Source organism: Phaenicophaeus curvirostris, chromosome 10 (assembly GCF_032191515.1).
Source record: "Phaenicophaeus curvirostris isolate KB17595 chromosome 10, BPBGC_Pcur_1.0, whole genome shotgun sequence".
NCBI lineage: Eukaryota > Metazoa > Chordata > Aves > Cuculiformes > Cuculidae > Phaenicophaeus > Phaenicophaeus curvirostris.
This window is the reverse complement of record NC_091401.1, coordinates 23,775,093-23,799,807: the sequence shown is the minus strand read 5'-3', so window position 1 is coordinate 23,799,807 and position 24,715 is coordinate 23,775,093. Positions and strand designations below refer to the sequence as shown.

Here is a 24,715-nt window from a genome sequence, read left to right as displayed (position 1 = left end):
GCTGGGGTCTGAGGCTGTGACTTAGTTCTCCACTTCAATGTTGGTGTCTGAGATGGCCCTGGGCATGCGAGACATCTCTTCAAGCCTAGCATTTCATAGAATCATAGAATAACCAGGTTGGAAGAGACCCACCGGATCATCGAGTCCACAGTTAACTTTGAGTTTTCCCGCAGTTAACTTTGAAATCTGAAGACCTGAAGCTGAATTAAGCAATACTGTTACTGTAAACTAAATAGCTCATTCATGATTTCAAATTGAGGAAAACTTTCTTCAATTCCAAAACTAATGATGTTGAAAAATACTGTTCGTGTAATTGCCTAAGAGGATATCCTTTAAATAACTAGAAGGCAGTGTTGTGATATGTCTGGTGTCTGGATTCTTGTTAACTGTGGAAGAGTTTGCAAGGAAGTAACTGAATTCCTGTGATCCTTTGATCTCTAGGCTTTCTTCTGAAGTGACCAGTCATGGCAGCTGTCTCGGTAGATGTGATTCAGGTGTTCCTCCTATAGCGATCTGGAAACTTGGCAAAGGGAGGGAGGTACCACTGGATAAGGACATAAAATAAGCAGCAATAATTCAGGTTTCTGCCCTCATAAGCACAACCACCTTATTGTCTTTTCTAATCAAATCTCTTCTTCTGCTGAGAGCAGTTTTTCTGACCTGTAGAACAGGGAGACTTTCTGCATAAAAACAGTCTTAGAGGTAGATACAAAGACAAACTTTGATCTGTACGCACATAGAAGCTGCCTGAGAGGTACTTCTACACTGTGCCTCTTTGTAATTTCCCCTTTTGGGGAAGACTAACTCCTACTCGTTAGCTAATGACTGTGTTTGTGGAGGTCTTGGAACACCTGTTACTTCAGTTTGCCTTATTTCCTGGCTGAAGCTCAGATAGCAGCTGATCCTGGCCTGCTGGTTCTCCCCCAGAGATGAACTTGCATGGTTCAGCAAGAGGGAGGGCCAAACTGAGATTGTTCCATTGTGTTTTCCATCAATGCCCTTATAATCGGTTATAATTTCTTAAAGGGTCTTGTAGAGATGCTACATAAGCAGTGCAAGTGGTTAGTGATTATTGTGAATCGGTTATAATCAAAATTTCTTAGTAACTAACAAACATAACTTGTGCTTGATGCTAAACAAATGTGGAGGTTATTTTGTCTTCCTTGCTTCTGGTTGATGATGGTAGCTAAAGGTTGTATTGTTTAATCGGATGCTGTGCTCAAGATGTATTCTGCTGCAGTGATGTTGGCTGGACAACAGCCTCCAAGTAAAAACAATCAAACAATATTATTTTCCTGCAATCTACAACAGTAAATACAATCTTAATTTGAAGCTCATGTTTGAAAATATGTGTGGAACACTTGAAATAATTCAACAATCTATGAAACAAGAATGAATAAGGGCAGATCAAAGAATGTTTACTTCTCACTACGTCTTAAAGTTTACCTTACTCTCTTGGAATAGATTTTTTTTTTTTTGAGAAGTCTGTTTCCTCTGTCATCTGTTTTCTTTACATTTTTAAATGCAGGGTGGGAGGTTACTTAGCAGCTTGCAGGTGAGCTTGGTAGCACTGTTTATAGCTTTGCCAAATGTAAATAGCTGGTTTGAAGTTTTTAATGTTGGTGTTTCTCTTGGCAAAAAGTGTGTAGAAGAGTATCCACTTTGTTTGCATTTCAACCAGAGTGTTGGCAATTGCTTTTCCCACCTCTGCTCAGGAGTTTCGAGGGAGTAGGTGTAGCTGGGGAGAATACTAACCAGTCAGCTTGCTAGCTTGCTAGCTGACTGGTCTCTGGCGAAGGACTGTGCCTGTGAGACGAAGTTGTCTGTTGCCTGTGTGCTTCCAAGGTCTCCTCATAGGAGATAGCTACTAGGACTCAGCTAGTGGAACACAAATTGTTCCAGGGTCAACAGTTTGCTTCTGGCAACCACTTTTCCAGTAGAAACTAGAACATGTAGGGCATCAGTTACCTCTGTGCCTTTGTCCTTTTGGTCATCCGTGGTGCACCTAGTGCTCCTGGGACTCCTGAGGCTCACGTATGTGCACATAGACTGCAGAGTTGTCCTGTAACAGGGAATAGCCAGACTGTGTAGTGCTTCTTTGGTCCTGAAGACACGAAATTGAGAGTTACGTGGTCTGTTTCACTAGCTTTATGTGCTGCTTCCTCTGGTTAAATGTCCAAATAGAGAGAAAAAAGCTGATGGCAAAAAAGGGAAGCTAAACAGCAGCTGATATATATGTTGAAGTGTAATGTTCTGGCTCATAATGATATCCACATCAAGTGGCAAATATCTCAGCAGAAATGTCTTTTGTACTCTTTGTTTCTCTGGCCTCTTTCATTAATCTTGCTGTCATGAGCTGTGGTCTGTGAGCTTTTAAGTTAAAATCTGTGCCTTGTAGTTTCATCCTTCTGAGCAGTTCTGCTTATTTTAAGTTTGAGATTCAGGTTCGTGTTCATTTGAAGATTGTTCTATCAGTATATATTCAAAGAGCTTTATTTTACTGTTCAATAACTGTTAGTACTTTGGAGCTCTGTGAATCTACTAGGGGAAAAAAAATAAAGTGACCGCACAAAATGGTGCATTGATATTCTTCTACAGAACTGTGAATTAAAGTCCTGGGTCCCTAAATGAGATAAAATAGTCTGTGAAGTACTGCCTCTGTCTTTGTAAAATCTGTGTAGAATAACTTCAGGAAGACTGTAGAAAGAACTTCATTTAAGAAATTATCTTGCATAGTAGTTTATCTTCCTCAAATTCTGCTGGTTTACTTTGGGAGTTCCAAAGGAAGGTGATAGCAGCAAGCTTCCCCACTCCTCACTTTTCTCAAATGGATTTTCAAAGTCTGTAGACTTTGTCCAAGTAAACACATTGGTGATCAAGAAACATTTCCGAAGTTTGCTTTTTTTTCCAAAATCAGACCTATAAATACTAACTTACAGTTGATGGGGTCTAAACTGAGAACCAAATTCCACCTAATTCTAGTTTAAATGAATTGAAAAATAGCTTCCTAGAATTTTTTTTCGGATATGTGTTTTAATTGTGACAAATCGGACAAAAATGTACATTATTTTAATTGCTCAAGCTAAAAACACATGAAGTGAGTCACATCAGTAGCTGAAATCAATAGACTGCGTTCTGTTGATTGTGTATTATGGATATTCATCTATAACTGTAAATTAAACATATTGACGATGCTGTACTACTCATTGTATAACATCTTAAATGAAGTGTCAGATATTAGAAATCTCTTACACATTACTCCTTAAATTCCTGAAAAATTAGTATCTAAGGCAAAAATGTGAAAATAAGAACATGTTCTGTTGTATAAATGATCTTATCAGGGCATTTATTTGTTTAAATAGTTGTGAACTATCTTTTGGGAACATTTACAACAAATAACTGTTACCATAATAAATAACTTCAAATTTGCTGACAGTGTAAATTTCAAGTTACTTGGTGACATGAATGTGTTGACATCTTACACTAAAATTTTGATTTTTATTTTTGCATGCAAACAAAATTTTCTGTTTGCATGATGACTTTTAAAAGGGTATAACAATGTATTTGCTTATATATGCACACACACAATGTAGTCATAGAATGGTTTGAGTTGGAAGGGACTTTAAAGATCGTCCAGTTCCAATCCCCTGCCACGGGCAGGGACACCTTCCGTTGGATCAGGTTGCTCAAAGCTTCATCCAACCTGGTCTTGAACACCTCCTGGGATGGGGCATTGATGAGTTCTCTGGGCAGCATGTGCTGGTTCCTCACCACCGTATTGTTGATATATATATAACAACATAGTGTGGGCAAGCGACTTTCTTACAGTTTAAAATTTTTGGTTTTATGTAGTTTAAAAATGGGACGTCGCTCCTCGGACACAGAAGAAGAGAACAGAAGCAGAAGGAAAAAGAAACACCGCAGGCGTTCATCTTCAAGTAGTTCCTCAGACAGCAGATCATACAGCCGTAAAAAATCTGGAAGGAAATCAAGGTCAAGGTCACGGTCCCGAGATCCTCGTTCTCATTCTTATGAGAAAAGGTGAATTTATAGTTGTTTACTCTCTGTTATAGTTGTTTATAAATTGGGCTCTTTCATATGATAGTTCAAAGCCAGAGGTGTTTGAATCCAGCGCGTAGTTAGTTCGAGGTTGAAATTTTATAGTAGAGTCTGCTCGGAATCTTGGCAGATGTGGCAATATTTCCACTTACATTTAAAGAAAAACATAAAACCACCACCAAAAAAGCCCAAACACCTTCCCCCTTCTCCAAGAATGCAAACCCAGGTATGTGTAGATCCAGAGGTAACTTTCTTATTAAAACAAACAAAACCCAATGAACTAAAATAACTTTTCCTTTCTCCTTCTTCTAAATAATGAATTTCTAATATCTTTTTGGAAATATATTAGTTCACATATTAATGCCAGATGAAAAAATAGTTTCATTCAGCTAGTTATAGACTATTCTGTGTTACTCATTTCTGTTGTAACAAACCAAGGAGGCCTTTCCAGGCAATAGGTAGACTTTCACCCTAAGTCTTTCTATTGAGATTTTGCAGTAGGTCTGTAAATTTGCTGCAGCAGCTGTTTTTCACTGTTATTCTTGCTATTTTTGATGTGTACAGAGTACAGTAGTCAGCCATGTGTTTCGAACACAGATCATGTAGCTATGTCTACCATATTTTTCTTGACCTAGCATCGTATTTCCTTCATCAGGGGCCCCTTTCAGGGCCTGACCTTTTTAGATATCCTGGTTGTCTCTCAGTCTGACTTGTGGTGATCCTGGAGTCAGACCGGTCAGTTGATGGTGGTAACTGGAGCTGGACAAGACTGCTCGTTTCTAGCTGTGCTGCAAATATATTAGCTCCTGACAAACCTTTCTTTGGCTGGCAGAAGAGTGTGTCAGTGAGGGGCAAGTTGGCTGGTTATGGGGGGGGGGGGTCTGATTTGTTTATTCCAACCACCACCCTCCCCCACACCTTCTTCTGCTCCTGCTTAGCATGTACACGCAGCCCTCAGGGGACGTAGAAAGATGGCATGGGCTTCAATGCCAGCAATATGCTGATGACACGCAGCCTTATGAATCTCTTTAGTCCAGTGCAGGCATGGCTATCTCACAGATAAAACCGGAGCTTGAAGGGAGATTAGAGCCTGGACGAAGACCAGTTGACTTAAATTGAATCCAGAAAAGACGAAAGTGTCTGCTTTTAGGATCTGGCTGGCACCTTTGCTTTGCCCTTAGTTTAGGGCATTTGCTCCTGGCAGTTAAGTCACTATTACACGCTAGGGTCCTGCTGGATTCATGCCTGACCCGTGAGAATCAAAAGCAGCAGTCTCTTAAGATTACTGTTCTTCATCTTCATTCAGCAGGAACATTGCATTCCTTTTTCAGATGAAGACCTGTTCTTTAATAGTTAACCTACATATCCTTTCCAGTTTGGGCTCCTGCGGTGCTCCTTGTGCCTAATACAGCACCTTTTCCCTTGTGCTAGACAAGCACACAGCATCCTGACTACATCCTGAATTCCAGAAGGGTTTCTATGTGGTTTTAGATTTTGGTATTAATCAAACATAATAAAAGCAAAAAATCTGGATGTTCTCGTAAGGATTGTAATTGCTATTTAGTTAGCTCTTAGGGAGGTGGAGACAGAGAGGAAATTTTAAGACTCTAAGACTTGGAAGGTATCCATACCCCCAGTTTTGGGATTAGTTGGTCTAATTTATGTATCTGTTGGTATAGATTCTTTCACCTTTCTCCTTTGTAAATAAAATAAGACTTTATTCTTTGCATAAATGAAGTGGCGAGGTTAGGTGGGTGGGGAAAAGGAAGATACCTCTCTGACTTCTGATTGAACTTGGGAGTAAGCTTACAAGCTCAAACGGAATAAATTAACACTGATTATTTGATTACTAATAGTACTAAGGAAAGTGTGAGGGAGGGGCTGTCTTCATCAGAGCTGAACAAAGATTCCGTGTTACGAAATTTGAGAAAGAAACCTGTAAGGTTTTTTTATATATTTTTATATATATAAAAGTATTTTCAGGTGTGTGTATTTTAAAACACATTTGTATGTTTACATTTTAGGCTTGTGCATGATATGTCTGGAGATAATTGCATAAAGCAGCAGTGCAAATGTTAACGTTTTCTGAATTTCATTTTTAACACTGCAGTTGTAGCCCCTATCCCATGTAGGGTATTTCTCTGCAAGTCCTGCTGAGAATGTAGGTTCTAAATGTTTCTCCAACCTTAGATTTAGCAAAGAGGCCATGAGTTCCAATGAGCTGGTCTTGGGACTAAAAACCAGTGAGAACTGGGTTGTGTTCCTGGCTTTGCCCTTGATATATTTTAGGTGAATCAGTTAACTTCTATTTCTCCATCTACCCTTTTTTTTGTCTATATATTTAGAATATAAGCCCTTTAAGACAGGCATTGCCCGTGTGTGTGTGAATTATTTATTACAGTGTAATAGTATTTGAGGCTACTACAACATAATACAAACCCCACAGGTTTGTGTGTCCCTTTCAGTAAACTGTAAGGGTTTTGTTCCTGGTTGGTTTTTTTTTTTAGAAGCAGTAGCATTCTAATAGCATGGTTTTATTTTAGACGCAGGCACAGATCGAGCAGTAGTTCTTCATATGGTTCTAGAAGAAAACGCAGTCGTAGCCGATCGAGGGGCAGAGGCAAATCCTACAGGTCTCAAAGATCGAGATCAAAAAGTAGAACAAGAAGGTAAGACCGTTTTCTAGGGAAACAAATTGTTATTTCTACTGTAAAAACATTCATTTAAAATCTCCATATGGTTACTGAGTTCGGAATATACTAGAAATAATGATTGCAAGTGATCAACTGAACTGCATGCCACTTGAAACTCTTCCTAATTTGAAATCTCTGTGCTGTGCTTTTGATGTACTAAATCTTTAAATTGCACTGGTGGAACAATTGGTTTTGAAGGTAAGTTATATTCTTTGCATTTGACCAAGTGCAAAAAAAAATTAATGAAGTCACCTTGGTTTAACTGTAATCATCTGGAAACTCATTGTGGATTTTTTTTTGATCACTGATTTCCGTAACTCCCCTCTGTAACTTTGGCTCCCTGAAGATCAGGCTAAACTGTTATTTTCTCATTTGTATTTCCCTTACTAAGAAATGAGTATTTACTTATGCAAATTTTTCGTAATATTAAAAGATATTTATGGTGCTGAGATTTTTTTTCATAAATTAGATTGTGACAAACGAATATTTTCAATAATGAACATAATTCAGATATTAAAATCTTAATCAGGTATTGCAAATTGTGTTATAAAATCTGATTAATACTTCGGTAATTCGAAGCTTGACTTTCGTGTGTGCGTATTTCTTAATTAAAAAGTTTAAATAAAGTTTATCCCTGGATATCAGAATAACTGTTAGCATTTTCTATTGAATTTAAATTAATCACTGAGTGTATCAGGCAGATCAAAGCTTTTTTGGTATGTGTTTACAGATCTTCAGCCAGGTAATTTTGTGTACCTGCACTAAGAATTTAGGAAAACGTGTTATTTTTATGCACCAAACCAGCAGAGCTGTTCCCTTTAAATATTGAAAAAATGTTGAAAGACGTGAATGTTTCACTTTCTCTTATTTATAGTCTCTCATGACTTATTCACAGCTGTTCATTATAATAGTTGCCTGGACACTTATTGCTACAGTGTCTTTGTAGTAGCAGTTTGGTTGTTTAAACTGTCTGGTGTCTCTCTGAATAAACCTACTGTCTGTGCTGTAGACCCAAATAAGCTGCTATGCTGTGCATAGAAATAGTCCTGTAAATATCCACTGTTTTGCTAACAAAATCAGTTTTTAAACAATAAAATGTCAAAAAAATAAGTCACAAATGAAGGTGTTTTTCAGTATGTCAGATATCAGCATCAGGAAATGTGATAATCTCATTTAAAGATCTCGTTTTTATTGTAGTAAGTATAAATTACAGATCTCATTTGACATAGACTAATGGTCAGCTTTTCCGAAGGGTTTGCTGATGTTAATTGTCATTTCAATACATGGAAATTATGCACCTAAAAACTTCAGAAGCGTTACTGCTGTTGATTTCATTTTGTGCTCAGAAATATTGTGTGTGAAATATGTTATGTATAAAATATACCAGCTTTTCAGTACTATGGCTGTGGAAGTAGAGCTGCACATCACTTTAACTGATGTTGCTATTCACAGACATGGTTCTTCAGGGAAAATATTTATAAATAACATCCTAAATTGTAACAGAAGAGTATTCTGGCATGTTAAAAGCATAAACTAAAATGTTAAAAGCATAAAACTAAAACCAACAGGACATATTGAATCCTTTACTGTAATTTTTTCCAAGCCTCCTCTCTGCCGTAATGTTATACCGAGAAGCCACGGATTAATCTTATTTCTGGAGAAGAGTTAAATGGGCTGCAGAAAGCTGCCACTAAAAGCCTGGGTATTCCCTGTTCGTTAGTGCTGAGGCAGTCACAGTGCTAAATAGTTCCTTTCTTTGCTGCCTTATAACCTGTCTTGTGCACTTGGTCGAACATACGATCAGCTTTCCTGGGAGGACTGTGTACATTGGGGCTCCTCAGGCTAGAAAAAGAGATCGTGGGGGGAAGAGGGGATGGGATGGAACCATAAAAATGACTGGTGTGGAAAGATGGTCAAGGACTGAGTGTTCCCTGCTCCTCCAGGAATGAGTGAAGCGAGCTGATGGCAGATCCTAATCAAACAAAAGGGGATGGTTCTTACGTGTCACAAAATTAAGCCGTGGCAGCCCTTTCTGTTGGAGGTTGTGGATTCCAGAAGTTGAAATGAATTTAAGAAAGCAGCTATACAAGAAAAATCCATTCAAAACTGTTAAACGCAGAGAGACCGTATTTGTTTTAGGGAATGCATGCATTTGTAGTGCGGAAATAGAATTCTCAATAAAATTTGGCATTTATAATTCAGTATTTTTTTTTTTTTTTTGCTTGGGGTGGAACAGCCTATTTTCCTATGGCTTTTATAGATGAGTACTGAAGAGAGAACTTCTGTAAACCAGGTGATAAAACGATGGCAGTAACTGAGGCAGCTGCCTGTGTTAGAGTGGCAGAGACTGTGTTACCCGATGGAATTGTCCTCGTTGATCTCCAGCTTCTGAGTTGCCAGTGGCAGGGAGTGAAATCTACTGACCCCTCTGAAAAGCAGCAATCCGAGACACAGCAGTAAAGTGAAGATCATCTCTGTGCTGCTTTTATTTGCCCAACCACTGTTGTATCTTCAGAGTACCAGGACCTGGGCAACCATGGCTTTCTTTTTTCCCTAATGGGAATGGGAGTGACACCATGAAACTAGTTTCATATTGGAAGTTAAGATCCATTATGTGGTACCTTTAAATCGCTGGATTTGGTTTTGATATAAGTCATGCAGATGGCACAAATTCTATATCCCATAAAGTCTTTGCTCCCCACAATCCTAAATTAAGACTATGTTTTTCATGGTGGTGAAAATGTTGATAAAAGTATATGAGACTGTAATTTAATTTTTTAAATAACTTCTCTAACGTAGGTTTTTTATTGGAGCTCTGAAAATCATTCACTCAAACTGTAAAATAACAAAATCTCAAGTTTTAATTTGAAAAGTTTGATTTTTTTTTTTTAATAATGACATGTTTAAAAAATATTTTGAGTAGGTATTGTTTATAACCTAAAGTGGTTTCTTTTGTACTTAATTTTAGAAGATAAGAAAACTTGTGCATATTATAACTATTTTATTTTAGATGCATTTTTAGAGTCAAAAAAGTGGGGCTTCTAGTAATGCTATGAATTTAAAGCTGTCCTACAGCAAGATAGTACAATGCAAATACGACTTAATAAGATCACAAACTGAATTTCAGCAAAACAACCAAGATTTACATTAAATTAGGAATTTTAAAACCGATTTAGTTTGTTTTACTGAGCATTTGCTTAATAACATTTTGCCTTCTTGCAATCTTTTTAAAGACAATAATTCGTCTGTGAAATGCAGGCACATCCACAGGAGAAAAATTGAAAGCAACAGCTCGCTTTCTGAAACCACACATACAGTGATATAAAGAAATATTTCAGCTCTACGGAATTTAATAAATCATCCCATTTCCTAATTTGATCATATTAGATGCTGATGTGGAAGAAGCATTTCAAATACCATCTCCTCATTAATATACATCAGTCTGGGGAATAGAATGGAATACTTATGCAGAGATGTCACAGTTACTGTTTCTTAGTTTACTAAGTGGAACAGGTTGATGTGATACTGGGTGCTATTTGTCAATGTCTTGCTAAAATGGTTTGGGTCGAGTTATGGAGTCCAGAAAGACGGCGGCTGATAAATCAAAAGTGGATTGAGTGGACAGGAGGCAGTGATTGATACTGTGACAGGATATGAAGAAAGGAATCTTGATACAAGCATGCATGATATTGAATATGAGAAGGAAAATGGCCCTGGAGTATGGATATTATTCAAGGAAATGAGAATAATAATATCATCTTGAAATTATTGCTGGGTGAAGATTAGGATAGTTCTTATTAGAATATTATGCTTCTCTGGAATGGAGAAACCTGGATTTCATATAATTTCTATGTGGATAGAGTCTTGTCAGTATTTTCAGGGTTTTCACTGTAATTGTTCTGCAAGTTAATCGTATATGAAAATTCTTACTCTACATCAGCCCTTGTAATGTAAATCTTTAAATTTATGTTGCTTTAAATAGAATTAACCAAAACATATTAACCTTTATTCCCTGGTTTCGTACAATTTGGTGATTATAGAGTATTTCACTATAATTGCCTTTAAACATGCAAGTTTGTTTTTATTGTCTGCCAAGTATTTTTGGCTTTTCCCTGTGTGTTAAACTGCAGACTGCTGCCTTCAAATATTTTTAACATGGTTCAACTTAGGTTGATGGAATAATGGCTAGTACATCTATTCTTATTTAAGAAGAGAGAATATCATGTCTAAAGTAACCATGCCTGTAGAATCGAAGCCTTTGGACTGTCACGGAAGGAAGCGTTTGATCAGTGTGTTGTTTTATTTTCCACTGTGTTTTCGGGTATGCGGTTCCATCTTATTTCTTTACCATCGTTCCAGTTTAATTGATTTAATGTTGAAATTTGTGCATCTTACTGCAGTCCAGTGGCAGGGTGACCTATTTCTTATGGATGGTGTTGGAATAGACTTGGGTTTGGTATGAAGAAGCAGCCTGTTGACCAAAGCTGCGGTTATCCTAGCAACTTAAACAAGAACTGTCTTACGTTCAGCCCTCATAGCTTGCCAGAAACCTTTGTGTTTAGCACTTAATTTGTACTAATTTAAAATAGGGTTCTCTAGTTATACAGAGCAGTGCAATGTGAAGAGGGTCATTAAAAAAATAATAGCACCCTCCACCCCCCAAATTTCTTTAAAATCGTACTGTGTTGGTATGTGTTCTTAATAGTCAGGGTCACAAATTTGATGATTCTAAAACCACTGTAATTTGCGTTGCCTGGTTTACGACACACTGTGATGATGGAATTACAAGAAAAGAATCTGCCACAGCCCCTTTCCAGAGGCGTTTTCAACACTGCTGCTTCAAACACAAATACAGCACTAGACTGCTTCCCCTGAAGTCGGATATTCTTGCCAGTGGGTTTGATCTGTTCTCAAAAGGGTCGTAGCTTCGTTCACGGCTAGGGCAAGCTGTAAATCCTTACGATGTTGTTTCCCTGTGGTCTTTATGGCAGGCCCCTGTATAGGAAACTTTTTGCACGTTTGAGTTTTACTCTTGTCAAGAGCCAGCCATCTATTCCATGAGGGTTGGTTTATTTTTTTTTTTTTGTCTTTGTCCTTTTTAATCATCATCTTAAAAAAATAAAACCATTAATAGCAAATATTTTAGTAAAGAGTTGATATTGTACAGTGAAATTTTGTTTGTAAGACTTTTCAAAGATACAAACAGTATGATCAGTCAATGTTTTTGTAGTTGCGTTACTTGGAATGGTGAGTAGTCTGCCTTCAGCTAGTCTCTTTTTTCCATGCATTGTATCATTTCAGTGTGGTCGTATTGATGTGTTGGGGTCTTTCCAAATTAAACCTTGTCACATCTTACAGCTGAGAAGTGTTGGGTCATGACATAATCTGTACTAACTTGCATTGAAAACTTGCTTGTAGTTGTCGTCTGGTTCTGTCTGTTCTGGTTAGCAGATACTAATTGATAAGATCATAGAATCAGAGTGGTTTGGGTTGGAGGAGACCTTAAAGCCCATCCAATTCGACCCCCTGCCATGGGCAGGGACACCTCTCACTGGATCAGGCTGCTCAAAGCCACATCCAAGCTGGACTTGAACACCTCCTGGGATCATAGCTTCTGATAAATTACAATATAGATTTTTAATTACAAACAAATTCAGGAAACGTTTTCTAGAATGGCATTGGCCTGAAAAGTAAATAAGGGTTTTGGGAGAGAGGAGGCTAAAATGGATGTACGTTTTGAGGTAGATATTAATGTCAGCAGGTGTATGTGTTTAGAAAAGATAACAGCAGATAAACAAAGATCAAAATTGTGAGGAGCCTTGCAAATTAGACTGAGAATTTAGGGAGAAATAAGAGGAGGTAGAGAAGAGTAGTTTGGGGGGGGGAAGAAAGGGAAATGGAGTGGCTCAAGTAGTGGGCCACAAATAGGATGAGTTGCAGTTGTGTGGGCTTAGAAGACTGATTTTTTTAAAAAAAATGTTGTGAAGAAAGACTAAATTTAAATAGCAGGCAGATGTATGGATTAAAGTTGAAGTTCATTTGAGCTGAGTGGAGCCCTCCCATATGGGCATAAGTGGTGACGTAGGCGATGTTAGCTGTCCTGGGGAAAGGAAAAGCTTTGGGAAGAAAGTGAGGGCTTTCTGATTTGACCATCCTATGGACATAGAATCATAGAATAGTTTGAGTTGGAAGGGATCTTAAAGATCATCTAGTTCTAACCCCCCTGCCATGGGCGGGGACATCCCACTAGGTCAGGCTGCCCAATCGGGCACTAGGAGTTATATTGTATGATGGGAAGAAGATGGAAGGAGTTAGGAAGTGAAGTTTGAGTAACAAGGGCACTATGGACTCGAAGCCATGAGATAGCTACAAGGAAAAGAGAGAGGGTATAGACAGGGCTTTTTCTGTGTAACTGTGGTAGGAAACAAGAAATTATAAGACAACTGTGAAGAACAAGGTTGGGCACACGTTGTCCAACTGTTGAAAAGCTGTCTTGATCTATAAAAATGCTTTGGCAATACCTCCTTTGGAAATGGGTCCAAGAATTTTCCAAAGAGAAGCAGAAAAAAGGCCTGTAAGAAATCAAACAATGCTGTTTAATCAGACTTTTTAAAAAAATGTTTCATTACTACTTTTCTTTTCTTTTGTTTTTTTGGTTTTTTTTTTTCTTTTGCCTCACAGTAGCTACTACAGTTGCTGTTTTAACTTTTAAAGTTTTCATCTGCTGCCTGGAATATTTTTTCTTCTCTCTCTGCTATACAAACTAACGCTTGCATGCAACTTTCTTTACAGACCCACGTAACTGCTTAAGGAATCAGTGTAAATATAACACGTTTGTCTCTTCTTAATGGTGGGAGATGGGAAGTTTGGAGTCTGGTCCATCAGAATGTATCTTCAAGATATTGTAGTATTTCTTTCATTAAACTTCCAATAAAGATTTGAGGCAGGGAAGAACTAGTGAAATTCAGATTACTGTGTTTGCTGATCTTTAGTTTTTCTGTAGAAGGTAGTGTCAGATTCTTTTCCCCCCAGTAAATCAGGACCTGCATTTATTTAGGGTCTTAGTGCATTGCAGGTTATATCACCAATTGTCTCTAAAAATATTTTGTAGCTACAATAAATTATGTTTTTCAAAAGGACCTTAACAATTTGTCCACATGAGTGTTCTGGAAGAAATACAGGGGTGAAGCAGTAGCACTGAAGATATCCTAGAGCAATAACCCACCAACGAGCACATTACCAAGATCTAATTGACCACTTTGGGAAATTAAACTTCATAAGGCAATGCCAAGGGCTCTTAAGTTATCAATAAGGGCAGATAGCTGCTAGTGACAGTTGCTTTGATGCCTTTCATTGGTATTAAAAAAAAATAGCCTTAAAAAAAGATATGAATGCATAAATGCTGTTCATTTAGAGTGAAGTCTTGAGTTAATTGCATGTCAACTTTTTTTTTTTCTAAAGCAGTCCAGGTGTTATGTACACAGAATGTGTTTTAAGTAGAGCTTCTTATTTTTCTAAAACCTTTTATTTCTCCCTTAGGGAAAGGGCGTATTTCAGGTTGGTGGTTTTTGGGGATTTGTTTTTTATGCTTCAGTTTTCTGTTTAGGAAAAGATACTCAAGAAGGCAAAAAGAAGACTATGATTCCCCTTAGTGGAGAACTGGCTTTCTAATTTTGACGTATCTACAGTCTAAACTGCTATGTATTTTTACTTTGTTTAAACCTCTCTTTCTCTGCTATGAAAGCTCTTACCATGAGCTAGAATCTATTCTTTTTTGCTGAAGAGATCACATTTCTGGAGGCAGCTATGCAAACCAATGTGGAGCAGATGTCTTAAAGATGCATCAGTAATAGAAGACTGTTATTGTTTGCTATGTAAATTGCTGCTGGTTCCAGTGTTAATTTTAAGAATGTGATTATTGAAATGGGAAACACAGAATTGTAGAATTTACTAGAAACTTTTTACTTTATCTTTCCTAATTCTAATAACGTGTGATGGTATCTGGTTTAAAAAGATGCAGGTGAAAAGCATACATTTTTTGACACAGAAGTGTTTTACTGTATCTTTTCTACAGGATTCATCAGAATGTAAAAAAAACCCTTGCAAGAGTAACAGTTTACCCTGTGACAGTGGAATACAAGTAGCTGTTGACCCTGTGTATTTAAAAAAAGAGCCTGAATTTGGTTGAAGGGAACCAAAGTCAGCCTGCTGAAGCTGTGTGTGCCAGAGTTAAGATGACATGGACAACCCTAATTCAACTTCCCTGCCCATGATAGTTGGAATAATGGATTACCTTCTCTTCCCTAGATTACTTGCCATGTTTATTTTATGTATTAATAGATTGGTTACCGTAGTCCCTCTCAATCGTCTTTGTAAATTACTCTTGTGTTAAGTTATTCCAGTTATGTGAGGGGGAGTTTTTCTAACCAGCCCCTTTGGGTCAGAAGTCATCACTGTCTGAGGTTTGCTGTGCCTGATGCTTCGTTTTTCTCAAACTGGGGGTTAAATATGTTGCTAGAAATATATCAGGTCCTGGGAGAAATTAATTACTGGAGAGATAAGATGTTCATTAGTCGTGTCTTGCTTCTGTGGCTGCAAGTTAGCCTGGAACTTTGTGGGAGCCGGGACCTGGAGACTGCCTGCCTTAGCTATCTTCCTCAAGGTGATTCTTTGCTCTTAGCTGTGCTGTAAGCCACTCAAAGTCCATCTTTGTGGCAGAGGGGGTAGTTGCTGACTCTTGCTTTAGAGGATTTTGTTGTTGTTGTTTTGTTGTTGTTGTTTTGGTTTTGGAGATGATCACTCTTTGCATAAATCAGTGTACGTGCCCTGGAATTCTTTGATCACTGCTTTTGTCTGAGATTTCAGCTGAGACCGTTGCTCAGTAGTAAGGCATCCCCGTCTTCGTGAGCAGAACAGTAGCTGCTGCATACAGAATTTTTGGTATAAACAAATTTTATCCCATATAAATTAATGGTACTTCAAGATCTGGATAGGCAGCTGCTGGGTTTTGTTGATATTGTGACCAAAGTGGCTTTGTAAGCAAGTTCACATCAGATTAAGGTGATAAAAGTTGGGCATTGTGACACTTCCCTGACTGTCCTTTCACCCTTTAGTGCCTGTTCTTCTCCCACACCTGTGCTTTGGGATGGTTCAGAGCGCTGAGCTGCCTGAACACTCGCTCTCCTGCTCTCTTTCAGCGAGGACTGAGAAAACACATGGAGAATGCAGGACGGGGAAAAAAGGGTCAAGCCTGGGTCGTTCAGGTTGAGATCAGGTGAGAAGCAATTTTAAAGCTAGAGTAAGGCACTGTGAATAGAGAACGTTGCCAGTTTCTAAGGCTAGACACCCTGTCTCTCTAAAATGCAAGAGTATGTGTAGAAGATGATGCTTCATCTGGTCCTAATATAGGTTTATTGATATGAAACTTTGGCCTTTAAGGAGTCAATGGCAAAACTGCACTTGATTTCAGTGGTTCCAGATTTTACCGAGGTGTGATGATATAGGAAGAAAAGATTACTCAAAAATATTCGATAATTTCTGGCATATGTAGAGCCTATGTCCTTTTACTGGTAAAATACTGTGTAAGTCACTATCTGAGCAAAGTATTTTACGTTAAATAAGTGATCGCATAAGGAAAAAATGTGAAAACTTCTACTTAGTGCAACTGGAGAGAGATGTATTTAAATGTAATGTGTATTTAAAAAAAATAACTCTAGGAATGATAGGAAGTTAATATCTATTCTTTAGTATTAACTGCAACTTAAATATTTTGACTGTACTTTTGTAGAATTTTTTTATTTTGAATCTTTAAATTTTCTGCAAATTCTTATGTGCATTCCTCCAAAATACTGTGAAACATATGCTTTTGATATGAAGTTTCTTTATGCACAAATATTACTTGAAGATATTCTTCAGTTGCGGTTTTCATGGGATTGTATCAACTCCTAGTAAAGCAAACTGAAAAACTCCCTTTGCCTTTAAAGGGTTATGGTACGTTCAGCTTGAATAGTGGATTTCAGGTTTTCTGTAAGTCTGTGCCATTGATTTATAGCCCAGAAATGGAGGTAAGGGCAGTAGTATGGCGTTGGTTTTTTTATTTAATTATGCATTTACTACTAGATATATGTTTTTCTTCTATAGTTTTTGCTTCTCTTATATGGAAACATGCAAGGCTAGGCTGAATTGTAGTAGAATTTAAATTAAACTGTGGCATAGCACTGAAAATCTGTTACCCGTCTATATCAAAAAGATATGCTAGAATTTTCCTGTTAAAGCTCTAAGCTTCTTGATTGGAGAATAGGTAAAAAAAAAAAAAAAAAGAAAAACCTTTTCCTATTTTTCTACTATATAGTCTTCTTGAAGTTCTTCCAAATTAGATTTTAAATGCCAATTAGGAGGTTGAATATACTAAAATAAAAGCAAATACCACCAAAATGGCCTCACCTTATGGCTAGTTAGGCTTTTTCTCTCAAAAGCGAAACCTTTGCTCTGAGCGTGGCTTTGAGAGAGATATTCAGCTTAATGAACACATTAATTAGAACCATAACTATTTATAAGATAATTAGAAAAGAAGCACGGTAAACTGGGCTTTTCCTGCAATTAATGGAGGATTAATTACTGGAGGTAATGAAGTGGATTTTTAAATGCATTAAGGTGAAGTACAGAGATGTGCAAGGCTTTGTGATAGTTGCATAATTATTCCAGGCTGTTTGAGCATAGCTCATATGAGATCGCTAATAAGCATCATTGCATCATTATGTATGCACTTAAAAAGACTTACCACCAAAATGACTGCCTAATTATTTCTAATTGGCAGGAGTCTGTGTAGTCATTGAGCTGTTTGTAGCCATTTTAAGGTTCATTTAACTATCCTTGGGGCCATGTGATAGATGGAAAAAAGCTTCAACTACACGCTGGCCTTGGCTGGCGCCGTTAATCAATTTTGGTGGGCTTCAGTTTGAAATGCATTTGCTCATGCAGAGGTCAAAACCTGAAGTAGTCCAAGCAAAGTTTTGCTTTTTGAAGCCACTTGACTGTATTCATTAGCAATTAGTAAAATAATTGTGTCTGTCACTATATTTGGATTTCCATATGACTTGGTATTCTTTCATCACTGTCCCTTCTTATAGCATATTAGCTTCACTGGAAACCAAATATTCTTCCAACAGACCCTTTTAGCAACTTCAGTGTAGCGGCATATGTTCCGATATACCACCTCTTTTCATTCATTTGTTAGCTTAAACAGTGCAGTACATTTCAACACAATCATCTAATTTGCTCCCGATTGATTGCTGAGTGAAAGTTTCTACCCAAGGACAACATTTTAGGGCTTTTAAGGGTATCTCTGAGGAATTAGTCATTAAGCATTAAGGGAGGAAGCAAATAGCAGTCAAATCGAATTCTGACGTTCGCCAGAGTTTTGTAGTTAGGAGCATCTATTTCCAAGATGTTGACAGCTATGTATATTCAAGGACATCTTCTGGCAGAAGAAAGCTATGTCATAATCGCGCTTGTTTAAAAACTCGTTCTTACATGAACGTTAGTGCACTGGTTCTGTCCATAATTACATTGGAAATGTTGTGACTATCGTTTGAAAATGACCTTTTTGAGCCGTTATAATTAGTATGTAGTTATTTTATCTGCCTATGTCAGATTTAATGTGACATCCCATTAGGTAAGCGTCTCTGAAAGTTTTCAATGAGCGCGTTGTCCTGTTGAATGTAATCATAACCATCTGTGGGGTGTTGTCAATGTACATAAGCCATTCATATAGCTTAAGAAAACACTGGTGAGCAAATTGTAGGCTAATAAAATAAAGGTCAGCTTTGCCATTTTTGCCACAGAAAATGCAGCTCTACTAATTTCATGTTAAAACATAAGTTTAAAAAATAATTGTTCAGATTATGTTTACAGAGTGAGATTGATTGAAAATAACTTTTTTTTTTAAGAAAGCAAAAAATGTAATCCATTTATGAACTATTAGTTCAGGTAAAGGGTTAAAGCAAGTGGATTGTGGTAGCGTAAACTAAAATGTAAACTAATTCTTAAGGAAAGCTGCAGAAGTCTTTCAAGTTTCTTACCATTGTTTTAATTTTGAGACTTTGATAGTGGTAAGCTTTGAGAAGAGATAATATAATATTTGTAAACAAATATTCATGACAGAAAACCCGTATGAAATACAAATAGCCTTTCATATTGATACTCATTAGGAGTTTTGTTTTATGAAGTCACATCATTACATGATAATGGAAATGCTGCTTCATAGATTATCAAAACTATTACTAGAAATCTATTTTAGAGCAGAACAACGGGTTTTATCTGTCCTTGAACTTTCTGATTGATTGTATTGGAAATTCTGGCATTAGTCAAAATTGTAACTACTGTCGTGTATGTATTTTTCTTTGACGTATAGCAGCGTGATGGGGATCGCGTAAGTATAGCTATGACGTAAAACTGTTCACAGCGAGAACTGTAAACATGCAGTTATGTAATTATCAAATGGCAACGTCTGGCTTGTGTTGAATTTGGGGTTTGGAGTGGACCCCATCACCAACCGTGCTCTGCAAAGTCTCGAATGTCCTCCTCCCTGAAGACAGGAGGTCTTTTTTGCTATCTTTTTGGAATTTGCTTTGGAAGATCAGGTTGTATTCCATGGGGTTTTGTTAGAGGACTGCTGTCGGGCACCTTCGTTGTGCTTTGAAAATATGAGAAGCTTTGGCCTCTTGTTCCTCTGGACTTTTCTCTGTCTTAAAGCAGCCATCTTTTCTAGTGTGACTTGATTTTATTGACATTGTGCTATTTCCCCATGGGCTTCCCAACATGGGGGCACTTGGGGACAGTGTTGGACCATGTGAAATTCACAGCAAAATATGGTCTATCTCTTTTTTTTTTTTCTGTGCCCTTAGAAGAAAATATGACTGACTTGTTTTCATTGACTTGTAGCTTCTAAATTTGTATCTTATATTGACTAATGAAATGCGATGTTTGCTAACTAAAAGTCATTAATCTTTTGGGAACTCCTTAAGGCACTTTATTGTAACAGTTCAAATAAGGTTGCTTTATCATATAGCAAAACCAGTGTATGATTAAAGATTGTGTTGTTATATCTGCTGAGGACTACAAACCAAGAAAATGTGTTGGGAAAGGTTCTTTTGTCTAGTTAAGTCTTTTTAGCATATTTTAAAATGAAATGCACATTACAGAACATTGTAATAAAGAAGTCTGGTTTAATTTAAGTAGAGCTGTTGCATTTCTGGTGACAGCCTCCAAAACAGATTTGCACCTTTGACTCTCCCACTAAACTAGAAAAGAGAAAATTTCATATTTTTTGAGTAAATGACTAAACAGAAGCAGTAAATAAAAAAAAAATAGTTTCATGCACTGAGCAAATCAGTCATGCTCTTTCCACAAGTTAGAGTAATCTGTTTAACACAGGCAAGTTTTTGCTGCCCTTCTTCAGTTGTGACTTCTGAAAGGGCTGTCAGCCCGTGTCTTGCGTAACTTATAGCTCATCTCCCCTTGCTTTGTCTTGGCTTGAGACACTCTAATGCCAAGTTGTCCAGTCAAGGGTATCCAAGGGTAGCCAAGGAATCAATGTAATTTTTCTCCCCTTAAGGTTTGAATTGGGGAGTGTTAAATAACTCTTGGTTTGTTTGGGTTTCTTCCCCTCTGAAGATGAGTTGGAAATGGCCAAATGATATTATTTCCTACTGCTCCCTCTTAGGCTCTGTTCTCTCCGAGTGGTTTTGTTCATAATATTACTTTGTCTGCCTCCCCATTGGAAGATACAATGCAACAGCTGCTGGGTAGGAGATTGGAAGAGCAAGGAAGGGAGTAAGTTGGAGAAATGGGAGATGTAGGCATATTTCAAGCAAGCCTTCTGTTTAAATTATTATCTCTTTATTCTCTATTATGAATTTCAAGTCAGCTGGTTATTCTTCCTTAAGGCTCTAACATCAAGAATTTTAATTCTCAAATCAGACTATAAGGATCCTCTTTTTCATTATTCCAGTCCACTCTTAAATTTGCTTGTGAGGCTTCTGTAAATCGGAATGAAGCAGAGAGTAGAATCCCTGTGAATATGGAGAAAGGAAGGAGCGTGTGTTGGTGCTGTAATAGGGCTCAGCCAGTCACTGGGGAGAAAACCAGCCTGTCCCCATTGGTCCTTGGTTGTATCTGATGTAGGGGATAAAGACAAGAGCTGCACAATTATATGCCTTATGCTGTTGATTGTCCTATAGACCCAATGAGCAGGCATTTGCATCGGGTTTTCTATCTGCAGACTGCTAAAGTGCCTTAGATTACAACTGTACAGTTGAGTTCCAGTCAATGGAGCTGCTTACTCGAAGGGTGATAATTCGGGTTTGTTAGATATGTTATTACTGTGCCTGAAAAGAGCATTAGAAGCCTGAATATTGTGGATCAGGCAACAGGATAAAGTACCATCTCGAGTATTCTGATGAAAGCTTTCCTGAAGACGGTGGTAAAGTACCTGAATTATGGAGTATTCCCGTGCTTCAGCTAAATTAAAAAGATCAAATTATGTGAATAATACAATGAAGTTTTGACCTTGTTTCAGAACATATCTTACAGTAAGATGGTATGATCACATGATTGGTGCGTCTTATGAAACTGAAGCTTTGTAACCAAAGTTATCAGGTTCCTAGTATGTTGCAACCATGAAGATTATTATGATAGATCATTAGAAATGATACCTTATCTGAGGAATGGAAATGTCTATGTAGCCTCTAGTTGGTCAGCGTACCCTTACATTAATAGGAGAGTGCCAGACAGGGGTTGAGCTCTTGGGGTGCCGTCTGCAGCATCAGTCAGTGTCCAAAATAACATTTTGGCCCCGAAGACTTTGTTGTTCCATTGGTAGCAGGAAACAAGAGGTGTGGGCAAAACCAAAGTTGGAGAGACATGAAGAACACACAACAGTAAAACAAATCTCTACCAGCACAAGGAACCACAAGCAACTAACTGTGTCAGTGCAGGTGCAGGGACATCAAGGACTACTGAAAGGCGTTTGAAGGTGGTGGAGGGCTGTCAGGCAAGTTTTCCTCACCTAGTTCATTGTTAGCATAATATATCTTACTGCTGTTCTGTTCCAAAATCTCGTTATGATCCAGTTCCTTCCCCGTACTCCATAATGGTGTTAATATTCCGAGAGTTGCAATGGAGCAGTTAGGAAGAGAACTGCTGAAGCTTTTGCAGGACACAATCGGTAGTGTTTTATTTTTAGAGTGGGCTTGTTAGCTCCAAAATTTTGGTAATATTCTCAGTGATGGAAATAATACAGTTTACATGTTAATTCTTGCCTTCAGGTTTCAAAATTGAGATGAGTGTAGTGTACAAGAGCTGCTGGTGCCAGGCTTCCTGCAGATGCAGAGAGGCCACGCAATGCTGGTCTGTAATTATTTCGTGTGTTTGCTAGGGTTTTGTGAGGTTTTGTTGGTTTGTGTTTGAAACAAAAAGCAAAGCTTAGAAGAGAATTCCACAGTAAAACCAAGAGTCTTTTAAACAAAGGCTTAGGTATGTAGAAATAGCATTTTCATTGGTTGTTATTACCCATGAAATTGAGACTAATATCAAGTAGTTTGTGATCAGTGTTATCAATTGATCAGAACAGTCAGAATACATTTTGAAGTACAATAATCAACTGGTTTTGTTGCTTATGTGTCTTTTAAAACAGTTCAGATTTGATTATTTCTCTTTCTGGTAAGTTTTATTTCACAATATTTTATGCAACAGTTGCCGGTTCCATGGTGAAAACACTTTTTCTTGGGAATACTAAGTGAAATTTTGGGGGTTTATTTCTCACCTCTTCCTTGGAGTTTTTAATGAGTCATTAGAGTTGGGGTTTGGGAAAGACACAGTAGATTATAGGTGGTAACTTCCAGTGAAGTAGATTTTGAATCTGATAAGCCTGTAGCTATGTCTTCCTCATCGATCTCCAGCAAGTAAACTGTTCAGTATCCTTCTAGGAGAATAGTAAACAAAGACCATGCTTTCTTCTATCTACTCAGTGTTTGTAAAATACAAAATATTAAAGCAAGGTGTGTCTAACTTGCATGTAAATTATAAAATTACCTTTGTGTTTATGAAACGGGCTTTGAAAAATAGTAATAAAACATACAAACTGTTTCTGTATGTTCTTCAAAAGATTTTGACAGCATGGCATGGTAATGTTTTGCTTTTTTATGCGTGCACTTATGACTTAACTTATTTAATGAAAGTAGCCATAGCTTTACTATAGGAACAAGTACGTGAAAATTAAGATTTTTTTTTTTTAATTTGGGAAAAGAAGATGATATTCTTTTAGTCTTTCTTAAGCTTCATAATGCGGATGTGTTAGAAAGTGTGGGTGGTATGCCTCGAACTTTTTACATCTCAAAATATAAACCTAAAATGTCTGGTTATCACTGAATTAAAGAAAAAAAGTTTCCGTTTTTCTGAATTGTGAGCATAGAATAATGGTTTAGTTTGTTACCAGTCAAGTAAAAGTAGACACAGAGCTTTTAATCCAAGTATTATTTCCAAAGCATCATTTGAGACCTCTGTTCATCATGTGAATCAGGTCTGTCTCAGTAGTTCCAGTCTTTTAAATTAGATATTTTTTCCAAGGGCAAGTATACGCTTTAATCTTGTCTTTAAGCAGGGCTTTTTTTTGCCTTTTGAGTGGCACTTCAGCTTGCTGCTGGGCTGAAGAATGAGAAATGTTAAGATGGCAATTTTGCTGTTGATACAGTTTTGGGTCTGTGCTGGTGCTTCTTCCCTGTTGGAGCGTCTCGTGTTGGCAGCGATGGGGCTGTAACGCTCTGAGCTGGGTTTGGGGGGTTTTGCAGTTTGAGAACAGTTTGTGTCCTCTGGTGTAAGCTGATTTCAAGCATCTGTTTAGATAATTACATTCAGCTGTCTAATATCTCTTTGTGGATGTAAGCATACGTAAATACTACAGCATCTTTAAGCTCGATCCATGATTGGGGCCTCAATCTTAGATGTTTTACAGTCATGAAAAATAAACCCGTGGTCTTGTCGAAGAGAGACGGAAGAGAAGCACTTACCTGTAGCTGATCTGAACTTCTCGGAGGCAGCAGCGAATTGCAAAATTCAACCTTGAAATTTCTCATTTACGTTCCTTAACATTTTAACATAATATCAGAGGTGTTGTCAAATTTACAACAAATAATTACCTGGATAGTGATTCCATCTGGAAAGGGGAATTGACCCTTTTTCATTGTTTTGTGATGCAGTCAGATCTCCCTGTCGGAGCAGATGCAGAGTCGCTAATTCCTGCGTGATGTAGAAACAAATAATTCCGTGTATTTACTGAGAGTCCTGAAAGTAAGCTGGACCCTTGGTTTTTAAAATAGATCCAGCTGTATCAAGAACAGAGTAACAGCACGTCTATGTATAAATTAATTACAAAGCCTGATGAATTTACTTGCTTATAGAATGTTACCTTGTCCATTCCTATAGATTACAAGTTCCCCATTATTTTATAAAAAAACAATACAGAAAAGAGACAAGATTTTTTGTCTGCAGGATTAGACGATCTAAAGGAACAGAAGTTTCATATTGCCTGTTTTTTCTTGTTGCTTTTTTCTTCAGCCTAAGCAGTGGCAATTCTGGAATTCCGTTAGGAAGGAAGGAATCCTTCTTCGTGTGGCAAACTAACGACTGTTTTGCTTTTGCCTCACCTTGAGGTTGAGTAGCTTTTAAACTCTTGTATGAGAAGAAAACAACTGAATGTTCTCAACTGATGCAAGCACTTTTTTTTTTTTTGTTATTAATAGATTACTGGAATAATAATTGCTTCTTTTATCAACCTTAGCTTTGATACTATATGGAAGTTTACATATAGTATATGGACAGCTGGGTACTGCATACATTTGTGTTGGTGTATGTGTTTCTATACCCTTCAAGTCTAGAATTTCCAAACTGCTTGAACTGCTTTGAAT

General features: G+C 37.5%; 1 protein-coding gene across 1 annotated transcript in view; it reads left to right on the top strand.

The window, feature by feature from the left end:
* RSRC1 (arginine and serine rich coiled-coil 1) overlaps positions 1–24,715 on the top strand; it is a 153,037-nt gene that overhangs the window by 2,041 nt on the left and 126,281 nt on the right. Inside the window, exons 2-3 of the mRNA XM_069865150.1 lie at positions 3,853–4,041; positions 6,603–6,728. Coding sequence (XP_069721251.1) covers positions 3,860–4,041; positions 6,603–6,728 — 308 coding nt within the window. The 5' untranslated portion in view covers positions 3,853–3,859. The remainder of the gene's footprint in view (positions 1–3,852; positions 4,042–6,602; positions 6,729–24,715) is intronic.